This window comes from Coloeus monedula, assembly GCF_965178545.1.
Source record: "Coloeus monedula genome assembly, chromosome: 3".
NCBI lineage: Eukaryota > Metazoa > Chordata > Aves > Passeriformes > Corvidae > Coloeus > Coloeus monedula.
Window position 1 is genome coordinate 69505876 of NC_138783.1, and position 14762 is coordinate 69520637.

Sequence of the window (14762 nt, forward strand, 5' to 3'; positions counted from 1 at the left end):
TTTGAAAAGTCTTTTTTTAACACGAGTAAGTACTGTGTAACACAGTGCATTATCAGCAGTCTGTTTTCTAAGAATTTACCAAAACCAAGGAAATCACACCCAAAAAGTTGGACACTTCTAATAACTGTAGACTTAAGATGACTGGGACAATTTATTTTATTATAATATTTGTTCCACCACTTTAATACTTCAAGAAGTGAAATTGAAAGCATTTACCTCTCTGCTGTCTGTAAATGAAATGGAATTTTTTGCTTCTTTTCTCTTGATGGAAACAGATGCCCCTGTTTTCCTTTCCATGGCCGCATCTCTTCCTTCCTTCAGTGCATCTTCACTGTAAGTTACTCAGAGCAGGATTATCTATGTTTCTATTCAACTGCTAAGATTAGAAACTTTGTTTTTAAAGGGTACCCAGTCATCTTCATCTGCAGGCAACTGGCACTGGGGCTTTAAGAAGAAGCTACAAATACTGTAAAATTCAGAGCTTAACAGCTGGTATTTTAAACTTAAAATAAAGGTCTTAAAAACATTGTCTCATCCGTGCATAGTAGACTGGTGCTTATCATGCTAACCAGGACAGTCTAAGATTCAGTTTGGAGGAAAATAACTATTCTAAAATGACTATCCATTGCACAATTTTGGGATTTAACAAATTTTACATGAGTTTACATATTTGCCTACATGTCTGTAGCACTTGCTTCCTACGTACCTTTTTATGGTTTTGGCATTAGCACAAGACTTCAGTAAGTCTAATTTTGCTGTCTTTGTTAGTATGGTAAAGAAGTCAATTTGTACATTGATATTTCCATTTGAAATATAATGAAAACCATTTTCTGTATTTGATCCTAAACAATGGATTTAACCACATGCCTCAAAAGTATCCATCCTTTCCTGATGCTTAAACTACAAAGCTCTGTTTTGGGCACAGTGGCAGAAATTTGTAGAATTGTGAATATTTTACATTGGTATCCCTAGAGATTTAGTATATATAGAGGTTAGTGTAGATAGAGCTTCTTGGCCTCTTCCATCCACCTTTCCCTGAGAACACATGTCATTTGAAAGAGGAGTTTGAAATCTGGTTGGCCATAAATACTGATTGTATTCTTGGTGTGGGTTCTTGCTTTCATAGTCACGATAACCGTTGCCTTGTGCTCCGTGGGCCCGCTCACAGCAGTTATTGTAGAGGGAAATGAATGATGTTTATTTATACTGTGTGCCTGACCACATCTGGGGGTGAGAACATGCTGGCAGCTAATTGGCCTGGCAAATGATCAGGCTGCTACAAAGCAGTAGCTTGTGCTAGGCAGGAAAATAAAATCGCAAGGAGCTGTCATCCCTTGCTCTTATTGATGGTTCCTGGTGGACATGACAGACATTAGCTGTGGATGTGATACTGAGATCTGCTCTTGTCGTATGCATTTCTTTCAGTGAATGCCTCAGATCAATTTGCTGTTATTAACACCTTGTGAATTAATCTCATCCCCAGGGATTTGTGTTAATTGCTAGTTTGTAGAGTTGTGTCCATCTGTATTTGCTCTCCTTTTTGTCCTGAGACACCTGAATGCTCACTTTAGAACTGATCACTTTAAGGAAAAAGAATCCAGGCGGGAAGTCTGTGTTGTGTGGCTTGGCATCGAGCAATTTCCTGAAAGTGGTGCTGGTGCTGCCTTTAAAGATCTTTGGGTTTCCTTGAGCTTGAAGGAGCTAGAATCGCCAAAAATGAGAGAATTGCAATAATTCTTCGATGACGGGACAGCAAAGAATACTGTTTGAATTTTTATATGTTACTAATGTGTACTTAGCTACCTTCCTCAGAGCTTGAGCCCTGCAGGTAGTCCCTGTCCCCAGCAGACTGCTTTGTGCCTGTGCTGTAACCAGGCAGTTGTCTTCACTCCAAGCTTAGCAGCGCTTATGGGAAGAGTTGAAAAGGCTTGTACTCCTTACAAACCCAGGATACATTTAAGTGAGTCAAAGCAAAAGGAATAGTTTGGATTGGTGACAAACTGATTTCTCCAAAAGGTTGTGAGGATGTGACTGACAGCCCGCCAAGACATCCTTCCCTGCTGTTCCCATGGCTGCTTGGAATTGATGTTAGCAAGGAGGAGGAATAAAGTTTTTGTGTCCTGCTAAATTGTTTTGGTGGTAGTGAGGTTTGAAAACAGAAAACTTGAGTATTTTTTGAGTAGCTGTTAGTGTGTAAAATGACCAGATGAGCAGGTCCAAATAACACAGCAGATCGTGGTTTTAAGTAGCCATGTGATGGAGAATGGCTTTTTTTTTTATGCCATTGGTTTCAAAGCTAAGTATGTTCCTGGCTCCCCCTCTTGTGTCACTGTACTTAACATCTGTGAGTACAAAATAGATTCCATTATAAAAACCCAATACTGTCATATGTTTTTCATCTTTCCTTGTATCTGTATGAGTTCTCTGAAATTTATATCTTTTAAAATTTCCCTTTTTCTTAAAACAATTTTATTACTAATATTTATTTATTTTTGGAAGAGCATGGGAATGTTGTTTATTTTACTTTTTCAAGGTATGTAAAATAGGCAAAACAAAGGATAGTTGTATTAATATTTTTACTGGATGAGCTAAGAAAAGGTAAATTAAATAAATGTAAATTAAATAAGCCCTTAGCTTTATTTTTGCCTACTTTGAGCGCTTTCTGATATTGCTTAGAAGAACAGGTGCCTTGCAAGCTTTTTGTAAACAATATGTAGAAAAAGGGATGCCTTGTTTTGTTACTCCAGAAACAGTGAAAAGAGAAAAAAAAAAAAGTGCTTATGCAATCAGGAATTTGATGCTGTAAAAAGAGAAGGGAAAATATGGTAGCTTAAAAGCTTGATATGGGATTACAGTTGTTTTTAGCTCTTCATGGTTAAGCGTCTTTTACTACTGTGTCTCTTAACTCCCATAACTGATAATTTTGTTGCTAATTCAACTGTGTGATGATTGATTGCCATTAACAATTCCTTGAAGAGCACTACAAATTTCGTTTTTGTTTCTCTTCTAACTGTAGCAGTTTTTACTTCGTCTGTTATTTGTGTGTTGTCACCCAGTGATGCATGTGATGAATAAATACCAAAAAAGGTATATACATAGAAAATAGTAAACAGATATATTTGCTGGAAAACTTCTTGGAGCTCACTTCTACATGTAAAAGACTATGCTGATACTCTGATTTGCTGTGGAATATTCACCATTATTTTGCTTTCATAATAAGTAAAAAATGTATGATGAACAGATTAAGATGCGATGATTTTTCTCTCTAACGGTACTGTTCTATTAATAACTGTAAATCTTGTTTTTTCCCCTCCTCCCTCACACCTGTAACAGCTAGCCGATGGCGGAACCTCTTCTCTACACCTGTCTCCTTGGCTTTCCCCTATAGTCCTGTTGCAAGACTCACCCCATATACCAATGGCTTTAATAGTCCCAGCTTCTCTAAAACCTCCAGTAAAGCAATACTAACACCCGAACGGACAGGTAATGCTTATCTTTTTATTGATTTACAGTGCTTACAAAAATGCTTGATTTAATCTAATCCTGCTAGCATTTAACAGCAGTACACTTTTTGGATGATTGTATATGAACTCGCATGTCAGAGGGAGATTGTTGCGTTTTTTTTAAATGACCTAAAATATGGCTGTTAACTATAGGTGTTATGCAGCATGTTATGGGAAAGTGATGCTAGTAGATATAACTAATGAGTCACCCAATAGTACAGTTGTCACTGTATCAACTTAAACAGTCCCCAGCTTTGTTGCTCATTTCTGCCCCATGGTGCCCTCTTCCTTGCGTCTGCAGAAACATACGTGCAGCTGTGTAATGAAATTGCAACGAGAATTTCTCTATAATAAAAAGAGCTGGCAAATCTATGCCTGTTTTCATACTAGTCTTGTTGCTAGTGTTTAAGATTTATTTTTTTTTCTACTGATTTTCAGGGAACATCAAGTCCTAGGAAAGCTGGAAACTTTCTATGGTCTGTAAATTGCAGGGATTTGCATTTTCCTTCTTCGCTACAGATATCAGGAGTCAGTTTGTATCTATGACTTCTCTTAAACTGCAGTGGTAGTGGAGAAAGTAATCTTCTGGGGGAGAGGCATTAACATTTTATTGCTGGCTGGAGCAGGCATGGGCTGAGGATGTCAGCATCAGTGTCCCACCGATCTGTGTGCAGTGTTCCTTACGATGCATGAAATCACTGCAGAAAGCCCTGTTTTAAGGGATATGGGCACTGTGGGTGAGATACAGCTCGAGACAGTGCCTGCTGTAGCTGTCTGCATGTGAGTGAAATGTACTCCCTATTCAGTGGGATGAAGCCTAGTTCTTAAATGATCTCATGCTGTTTGAGATAGCCTCAGGTACCTTGTCTAGCTTCCCAGTGCTGCTCCAAAAGAGCACAGCTGTTACTACCTCTGCAGAACCTCAGGGACTGCTATAACTTGCACATTTAAGAAAGAAAGCAAACACATTTACTCCATACAATCCTTCCAAAGCAAAGTAATCCCCTGCCTGTCCTTTTCTTTTGGAGATACTAGAAAATAGCTGAATTTAGGATGAATTTTAGGTGGCTGCTTTCAGCAGTGCAAGAGGATGCAAACACACCTGTGATACAAGCACAACTGGTGACCCATAGTCACAGCAATTCTTGCCCTGCAGGGTGTGGGTCTCTGGTGGTCCAGAGGTATTAGAAAATTATTTACTGTTTTAGTTGATACAGGGATTTTTCTTTAAAGTTGGACAACAACTAGCTTATGCAGCTGATTGCAAATTAGTTTATATTTCACTATTGCACACAGGGAAAAAGTAGAATCCAGAGCCTTTCCAAAAGATAGCTCTGTGAAGGAAGCAATGCTTTCTCTGTTGCATAATGTTCAATCTTAATTGTTACTGTCATTGATTTATATGATAATTATAAACAGTTTAAAAAAAGAACAGTACAATTAGCTAAACGGCTCTGATACAGCATCTGAGTACTGAGCAGAAGTTGGTGACACATACCCACTTGTTTTTCAAAACAGGGTAGGGAGAACCACAGTGCCACAAGAGAGATGCAAATGCTGATGTGGTTAGACTACACTAACAAATCTGAGCTGTATCAGAACAGTATTGGGTAAATTATTCATTGTCTAGGCTATGCAGTGCTATTTTGGGAGCAAGCCGAGGAATGATCCATTCCTACACTTAATACTTCTCATGAATATCAAAGCTCTTTGCTAATTGTTACTGAATTGAACTACACTTCTGAAAGATTTTATGTGCTATTCAGAAAATGTTTTCAGGTATTGTAATATAAAGAGCAGGTGATTCTGAATGAAAGCTGGCCAGACATATTTGTAGCCTAAAGTGTATGTTTTCTTACATAGGGTACATTTCTAGGAGTTCCCCTTTGAGTCCACAGTCATCAATAGACAGTGAACTGAGCACTTCAGAGCTGGAAGATGATTCCATTTCCATGGGATACAAGCTGCAGGACCTCACTGATGTTCAGATCATGGCTCGTCTACAGGAGGAGAGTAGGTGGTGCTTTTTTTGGTTTTCATAATAGTCTGAGGAAGATTTCCCATAACAGTTAAAACTGCTCCAGTCTGGTCTCCCGTCAAATGGTTCTTTTTTAAGCACTGTTGTCTCTTGAGTGGCAGGTGGAAAGACTTCACCTGCACGGAGAAGGTGTGCACGTTGTTGGGTTAAGGTTAGTCTGAACTGGTACTGGATTTCAAAATTTGATGTTTATATTTTTCTGAATATAAATTGAAATAAAATTATTTCTGGAGAGGGAAGATGCTAAAGCATTGTTCTCATACTTGCATTTCAAAAGCAAGGTAAAAATAAGCAGCTCTCTTGGCTTCCTTTGCCTCCACTTCAATTTTCTTAAATTGTCAGATGAGTTTTGAAATTAAATGCCCCTTAAATACTGAATTGGGGCCTTTAAATTTCATATCTTGGTTTAAAACTACTGATTATGCACAAATCTGAGCCTAGAGTCTTCTTTGAGATAGATTGTAGTTTAGCTTAATAGTAGTTTTTGTAAAATTTCTTTATTAATAAATAAAGGGCATTTGACTTAGAGGTCACTGAGACAGTAAGTGGAGTATCTGTTTCGCATCCTGTTAGTGACAAGTGAGATATCAAGGAGGAAGTGGTGAGATTAGAAGCAAGAGAAATTCATAGATGGGGCCTGAATGAAAATGCCAAGTAATAAGTGATTATATAAAACAAAAATAACAAAATGGGAAGAAAAAATCAGAGCTGTGGTCTGGCTGAAGCCACCAGACTGAGCAGGCAGAGTGATCACCTGTCAACAGGAGAACTTGCGGAGTATCTAGTGGCACGCATCATGTTCTGCAGCGAAATTAACAAGTGTTCTAATTTTAAAAAGCAAAAAAATATATGACTGTCAAAGATACAAAGGATTGCATTACTTAAATGACAGCTGTGCTCATCTTTTTTAGAGTAAGGTTTAAAAAATACTTTGGGTACTTAGCTCTTTAAGGAATCAGGGCATTGGCAGACTGGAAAGAAAAATGCTGGTTTTTCTTCTATTCTGTGTCAGGTGCAGTGGTTGTATCTCATCCTTGTAGCAGCAGCAGCTGGTGGGGAATGTTTGAGCATGTGACAGTTGTTGACCACTTAATCCCATGGAAGGTGGCAGTTCTATACGTGCACGCAGGCACGCTCTCTTCACAGCCAGAAATAGAAACTCCCACTCGAGGAGGGGGAGAGGAAGCATATTAAGAAGTTTACATTATGAGGCAAAGACATCTGTTAAAGCTGAGGGCTTCTTGTAAGTCTAGGAAGGTTGTTATCTGCAGCTACTGTCAGATAATTACTTGGCTCCTGGAAGTGCAGTGTTTTTTCCTTAGCTGCTGTGCATTTGGAGAAAGGAGGCATGTGCAAGGGATGTGAATGCTTCCCTCTCACTTGACCTGGAGTAAACAGGCTCTTACAGGGTAGTGCTAATAGCGAGATGGTTTTCAAAACCTGGCATTCTGAGAATAGGGTGGTAGGATTGTGTACCTGTGTAAAATACAGTTGTGTTACCACTAAGCCTTGTCCATGATGCTGGATGCTATCAGGAACCAATTCTTGTTCAGGGAGGTTGGAGAGCCAGAAGATCTCGATGGGTTGTAAGTTTAACAAATGTCGTTGTAAACATTTTTGTTGCATGAAAACAAAAGTTTAATAGCAATAGCTTGGAAAACTAATGTGAGTGCAATTCCTCTAATTAAGAGTATTGAGAAGTTAAAAACTTAGTACCCATGTGGTCTTTTTATTGGCAGAGAAATAGGTACCTCCTGAGGGTGGTTCATCTTAAGAAAGGCATCTAAGATGTCTTTTGGAGACTCCTGTATTCTTTTTTAGTATTTTATTTAAAAAGATTTTGAGGGAAAGAATTCAGGTGTAGATGCCTGAAAGGTGAATCCTATGTCAGATCTTCAGCCTGATTACATTTTAAATCCAATTCTTGCTGTAAAATTGTCTGCTTACCTGCTTCGTTTTCAAGATTGAAGTGCATATTAAGAGTTAATCACTTAGCAGAAGCTGAATCATCCTCCTCTTGGAATTTACAGGCCTTAGGCAAGACTATGCTTCAACTTCAGCATCTGTGTCAAGGCACACTTCCAGTGTTTCTCTGCATGCGGGAAAAAAAGGGACATGCAGTGACCAGGAGTATGATCACTATAGTCTTGAGGATGAGGAAGAGTTTGACCACCTTCCACCTCCGCAGCCACGTCTGACTCGCTGCTCCCCCTTCCAAAGAGGGATTCCTCACTCACAGACTTTCTCCAGTATCCGGGACTGCAGGAAGAGCCCTACTTCCCCACAATTCCCTACAAATACTTATCAGCAGCCCTTCTACTCTCCTCAAGCCCAAACTCCAGAGCAGCAACCAAATAGGATTAATGGAGGTGGGTTGCATGCTTTTCTGCGAAGTGGTCTTTTCTCTGCCAAGTGCCAGTGCCATTTTAAAGATGAATTGTACATAAATTGTGACAAATAGTTTAAGCTTGTGTAAATGATTAAGATATGTTAATTGTTAACTGTTAAGCAGTTTTCTACAAAATGTAATCTGTCATGACCTGGTCATGAAAGCTGTTGCTTTAGTCTGTTTTAAAATGCTGCAAAGTTGACCACAAATGAAGAAAGAAACAGAAAGTAAAGAAGAGCATGTTTTAGCAGGCTAATAGTTGGTTAGAAGAACCTCTGGGGCTTTCAAGCTTGATGTACACATGTCCATTGTGGATGCAGTAAAATACAGATCAGGGTTTTCAGATTTTCATTTTCTTTCTTATTCCTGAGTTTGCTGTTAATGCAGCTGTGCTGTGAGGAGTGCTTATGACACCTTGCTTCTGTTCCAGATCTTATAGGGCTGATTGTTAAAGTAGTTGGAGATAATGTCACTCCCAAACTATCCTGAGACATTGCTGCTTTTTCATACTGCATTTGAGATATGTTCTAGGGTCTGGAACATTTGTCTCTCAGTGTTTACTCACGGTTTAAATTACCCTCCATTATTGCTGTTTACTTCTTTTCTTTCCTTACTATAATCACAATTTTCTTCTTTCTGCTGCATTTTACTTTCCTATACCTTGGGTCTTCCCCCCAAGTCAATTCTAAACAGTCCATTTCCAGCCAGGGTTTTGTATGTGACATTACAGATTACAGCTCACCCTTGGGCAAGGAAATAAATGTGTTGTTCAAAACAACATATAGTTGCTATTTTTGGTGCTACAGGTATATGCATGTTGCTTTTCTGAAAAATGAGACATGACAGGTTGGTGCCCAAACCATTTCTATTCAAAGTAAGCCATGGCATGGAAGTATAATTGACAAGTGGCAGTATAGAAGGAGAGGTGATGTTAACAGAGGGTAGAGCAGCGTGGGTGTCTGTTAGTACAGCATTTGTGCCATATTAATTTTAATGTCGCTTTTCTTGTCAGGGAGGTACAAGAATGGGACAGTAATGCTGGGCTTGCAGAAATGTTGGGAGATAGAAAGGAAGGCTTTGGGGCATTTTTGTTCAGGAATAAGAGAATGATGTGTTGCTGCCATGCTTTTATGTGGCTCCCAAATGTGTTTTAAATAATTTTTTCATGTTTCACGTCAATGGAAGTTAAGCATTGGATTTCCTGCATGGAAAGGCATGGATATTTCATGTCAGTGGAACTTAAGCACTGGATTTCCTACATGGAATGGCATGGAAACCTTTAAGGCACTAAAAACACTAGACTCCTAGTTTATTAACTACAAAGTGTATAAATGTAAAACACCACCAATTTTATTACCTGGTTGACTTTTTTCTCAAGAACTCTGAGGATAATGTGTTTGGCATCACCCAGAAGTTGGACACGTGACTGCAGTTACCTGTTTGCAGGAATGACAAACAGTGCTATAATAGTCAGTACCACTGTCTTTAGAAGGGAATTATCTCCTCAGCTTCCACACCTTCAGCCTCTAACACATGCAGCTCTGATCCATGTAAGTGGCAAATACTGATGGTGAGAAACATTTTACTTTGGCTGTGTTTTTTGGCAGACAAGGAGATAAGGAGTCAAGTGTTCACTGTATTGAGTATGTCTTCGTAGTATTACAACATCCTCTTATTAGCACATACCATCTTGGCAACAATTTCATTGTCTCTCAAGAATTCCTACACGTTGAAATGGAGGTAGACTCCAAAACAAGAACTTGTCCGAAGCTCTCTGTGATGGATGATGTGTTCCACACTGTTAGTTTACCCAGCCAGTTGAGAAGGAGGGGTGTGAATGATGGAAGAACTGAACTTTCAGTTTCTGCCTTCAGTATATGTGGAAAGCATGATCCATAATTAATAATTGTCAAAAATACCACGTGCTGTGCTGACTTGGCCATTCCAACAGTCTTCCCAAATCTTTATTCCTCTGTCTTCCCGCAAAGAGATCACTTATGTTCTTGTATGTGCAGTCAAGGGTCTGGCCCCTGCTTCATTTGGTCATTCACAGAGCTCTTCTTAAAAGAAGAATAAGCAGCAAGTAATTGCTGAATTTTGACACTCAGTCTGGGGTAAAAAACCCAGTATTTAGCTTTGACACAATATTCCCTCAAACTAGTCCATGTATTAGCTTAATTACAGTTTTTTGCCTTTAGGCAAATAGTTTGAGGGATGCTGCCCTACTTGCTTTTCGTAATGTTTGGTGTGGTACTCTAGTTGAGGTACCTAATTACCGGCCCTGTAAAAAATATAGTGAAGGTGTGATAAACCTGGAAAACTCTTAATAATAATTACTCTAGGAGTATAATATTGGTTGCCTGATGAGAAGCACCTACATTTAAATGCTGAGATGTGGATGCCCACCTCTGTATGAAGGGTCTAATTCAGCTGCCCACATATAGCTACATGAGGTACTTTGATGCACCTTGGCTTCACCATCACCCTGTGTCAGTGCTGTTTAGATTCCATAAACAACCCAGGATCTCTGAGATGGCATGAGGTACCTTCACATAGGCACTGACCTGTGCACCAGATGTCTGGTCTCTAAGTATAGCCAAAGGTCTGCTTGTTCTTCATCCACAGGGTTCCATTTTAGGTAGCAGATTTCTGTTGCTCTGGTGATCTTCTGCCTTTTCTGGGGTTGAGAATAGTCTCTCAGGTGTTTTCCAGCTGTGTTAGAAGCTATGCTTTTGAGCTCATACATTGTTCTTGGCAGTGTATTGTAGCAAAGTGCTGCCCTTGCTGTAAAATTGACACATGGCCCTGTTTTAAATTGCTGTACATCTATTTGAAGATAAAATTACATACTTCTGGACCACACTACACCATGTAGCCCCCACTCTCAGGTCCAGGTTCTTTATCTTGCCTTAACCCACTCATGTCAGAATGAATGGTGCCAGTCATATTTAGTGCCAGTCCCCAACAGCTTGCTGTACTGGATGGCTCCTGGTAAACGCTATCAAAAATGGCAAGTGTGTGCCAATCTAAATATGTTTAGATGTGAAATACGTTGCAATGTGTTTAAAGTGTATCTGGGGCCGCTTGTAGCATGGGCTGTAGGTGTACCTGTTGTTACCTTTTAAACAGCATTTTCACAGCCACTGTCTGTAGAGTCTTTGTATTATCTTTGCTTTCTAGTAGGTTTTATTGCCAGTTCTGGCAAGAATATAGTAATAGATAAGCTTTGTGTGAAATTTTGTTTTCCTTGTTTAATTACACTCTCTTCCTAAATCAGCTGAATTTTCTGTAATGATGAGTTACATCAGAAGAATTCCGTTTGTAAACTTTTTAAGGTATTCAGATTTTCAGGGATTTTTAATTGGTTGGTGGGTCAGAAATAGTTAATTTAAAGAAGATCTGAAAGAGACAGGAGGTGAACACCTCTTGAGTACCGGTTGTAATTAGCTGAAGTGAATTTGTCTAGTTAGTGTGTGTTTTATACTTTAATAAAGCCTTTAACATGTTTGCAGTGGAAAGATTTATGCTTACGTCTCTCTCCCCTTAGTCTAATTTGAAGAAGTTATTGGTTAGCAACTTAAAACACTGCTAACTATTAATATCAAGAATACTTTATATATAGTAATTTTCATATAAGAAATACAACCGAAAGTCATAAAACCGAGCTGGTTTCTGCTTTATGTTGTCCATAAATATACATTCTTTTAGTTACTTTGATGCAAAAGTACCTGCTGTCACTTTAACTTTTTAAAAATATATTTTATTTTAGTTCAGTAATTTTATTAATTTTTAATGGCTGTTAGTATTTTTGCCCTTTATACTTCTGATTTTCTGAAACCACAGGTAATGGTTAACTATAGTGCTGTGAAATGATCCAGAGTAATCAAAATCCAGGATAGACAAGATACTGAAAATAGGATTGATTTTCTTGTGTTCAGGCCCACTTTCCCTATCTTGAGAGCAGCTTGCTCACAACCTTTTATCCTGGCACCCCTTATTTTATGTGCATTTTAAGGTGTCCATTTTTATGATACGTGAAAATTGGAAACTTTGTACTTTGGACAAATTATTCCAGGTAAAGAAGGAGTTTATTATAATACAGTGAGAAGGTGGATGAATAATACGTGGTTCATGGTGTAGCAATGCATTCAGTCTGGTTAATCTTAATATATATTTTCTATTAGCTTTTCATGTTGATTTTTAGCTTGGTTTTTAGCTAAGTTTTTAAGTTGGTTTATACCTTCATAAACAGGCCACAAATGCCATTCACTTGAAAAACTTTGCTTTTATTTTCCAGAAATTAATAGTTATGAGTTACTTTCTTGCCTACACTTTGAAAATATTATGGACATCATTGGCTGTTGCCTCAGTTTGAAAGCTGCAAATGTGGTTTCTGTTTGTTGTTCGGGTTTTCCAAGCAAACTCCAGACACCATAGAAGAGCAGCATTTCAAGGGCAGTACAGTGTGTTTAGATATGGGTTCAGCATAGACTTATGAAGTGTTTTCTGCTCAGAACCTCTCTTGCTTGGTAAGAAAGGAAAAATTCTCTCTAGGAAATTGTTGCAGACTTTATGACGGAAAATAATCTTAACGTTGCCACCTTTGCATTATATTGAGGATAGTGATCAGTGGGGAACTCATAGAAGGCTAGTGGAAAAATCTTTAATCGGCTCTTAACTATCTGTGGTGAGAGACATATTCCTGTGAAGCCAGGATGAGGTGAAGTAGTAATTCTGAATAAAATATAGGTATTGACAATACTGAGAATGGCGTCGCTCACTTACCTGAAGGACTTGCTTTAGTCTGTATTTGTGTTTTTACACACTGATGTCTCTGCTGTATCAGCTGATGATTCCACAGACCTTTAAAAAGACCCTGGTGTATTTGGGATGTCACAAATGTTATAATTACAACAAATATAACGGAGATATTCATCTCAAGTCTTCACAGATGAGGAAGAGAAATTAATCCCGTGAAGTGAAGTTGTAATAGAGTCTACAAGTTTAAGGATTTCAGAATGCACTCTGAATGTCTACGTAATATTAAAATCAAGAAGCATGGGTTTTTTCCTTATGGTTTTACCCTGACTATTTACAATACAGATAAGGCAGAATTGAATTTGCAGGATTTGTGTGAAGGATTTAAAGATGTGTAAGGAACTGCTAATATAGCTCAAACAGTGATACAGATTTCTCTGAGACACAAATAATTGTGATTCATTGTATCACACCTCCTGCGCTTTTGGTGAGGTTTGGGAGTCCTTTTGTTCAAATAAAACACTGGCAGCACTTCCAGAGAATAACAGTGAAGGAATAAATGTGTTTTAAGACACTTCACTGTACAGTCTACATAAGCCCTCTTAGTAAGGAGAACGTTATTGGATGAGACATTTTGGCAGATAGAAGATGATACTGACCAAGGACTGCTGCAGAAGTCCCCGTCTGGCCTCCCACCAAGAATGTACCTCTTCTGGGGTAGCTTTGCTCCGAGGACAAGGTCTGCTTGTGTGCTACATGGAATTAATCTTCGTCTGGTCATAGTAGTAGGTCAGGGAAAGGAAAAAAAAGGAGCAGTGAACAGGGATGGCCACCAACGGTGAGGGGATCAGAAGACAGAAGGCAGGTGCTGCCTGTTCTGGTGTCCTGCCAGAAGGAAGCTGGACCACTGATCCCAAGCTGACTTCAGAGAAGAAATAGTATCAGTGGAAGAACTTCCTGGCAAAAAATCAGAACTGAAGCAGCTGGGTGAGAGGCGAACTGCTGTCTTCACTGTAATTTTGTGCAGTGTTTGACAAAGAAGGGACACTTTTTCCTGCTTTTTGACTTGTTTTTAGCAGTAGTGAATATGATCTGTGCTGTGGGGTGGCCTTTTCATGTCCATTTTCAGTTGAGGGCAGAGGATCCTGTATTTCACAATTCCCAGCTTTTCTTGTGCTGTAGAGGCAATGGGCTAATTCAGCATGGATGCCACATATGGAGGAAAGTGTAAAAATGCAGTAGGCAATTTTTGATGTTTCATTCTACTGCAGGTATGTGAAAGGGCAGTGTATGCTGCCTAGAGAAAGATCATGAAATGACAAGCACATGTGTATATGCATAATTTATTCTTAGAAGGTGGTAATAACCAGGAGCTGATTATTAACTCCCCTTGCATGACCTGTCCTTGAATTTTCTTCACACTTACAAATACCTCAAGAAGTCAATGGCTGTAGGTCATGATATTTTATCTCAGAGAAGGCTGGGGAAGGCAGAGATACATATGTGATGTTTTATATGGCTGCATTCTACTTAAACACCCTATTCATTTCAACCTAAATTATAGTTGAGACTCAGTAGTGGGTCACAGTAATAACTGTGGATGCTGTTAGAGATCGAGTCCAGTTGACTGATGACCACCTTGCCAACTAGACCATGGCATCAAGCGCCACATCCAGTAATTTCTTGAACGGGTGTAGGTCCTTTGAAGTCCCATACTGGTGTTACTATCCACATCTTCCTAACAAAACAAACTGCAAGCAACTCATGATTTTTATAGGTTTGCCACTGAACCAAATTAGTGCAGAAGAGGTAGCAGAAACTGTAGCAAATTCCAGCATTCAACACAAACAGGACTACATGAGCAAATGAATTCTCAGCTGAGAATACATCTCTACTCCTTCACTTCTCCTCTGTATTCATTTTCTCATCCGTCTTAGGAGAGCAAAGAGGTCTGAAAAGGAAAGCAGCTTGGAAAAATATTTTTGTTTTCTTCTCGTATTTTCCAGCAAGTTCATATCTAGTCACATCTCAGTGGCCTGAAATAATATTAAAATCATATAATTCCCACCTTCTG

At 38.9% G+C, this 14762-nt stretch overlaps 1 protein-coding gene across 2 annotated transcripts in view; it reads left to right on the plus strand.

Moving 5' to 3' along the window:
• Window positions 1–14762, plus strand: part of SLAIN1 (SLAIN motif family member 1) — a gene marked incomplete at both ends in the record, with an annotated part of 49262 nt that overhangs the window by 25325 nt on the left and 9175 nt on the right. The window contains 3 exons of one of the 2 annotated variants that reach the window (XM_082278198.1): window positions 3334–3483; window positions 5367–5516; window positions 7572–7910. In XM_082278198.1, coding sequence (XP_082134324.1) covers window positions 3334–3483; window positions 5367–5516; window positions 7572–7910 — 639 coding nt within the window. Of the gene's footprint in view, window positions 1–3333; window positions 3484–5366; window positions 5517–7571; window positions 7911–14762 lie in introns of those variants that run through there. The other variant, XM_082278199.1, reaches the window with a different exon arrangement.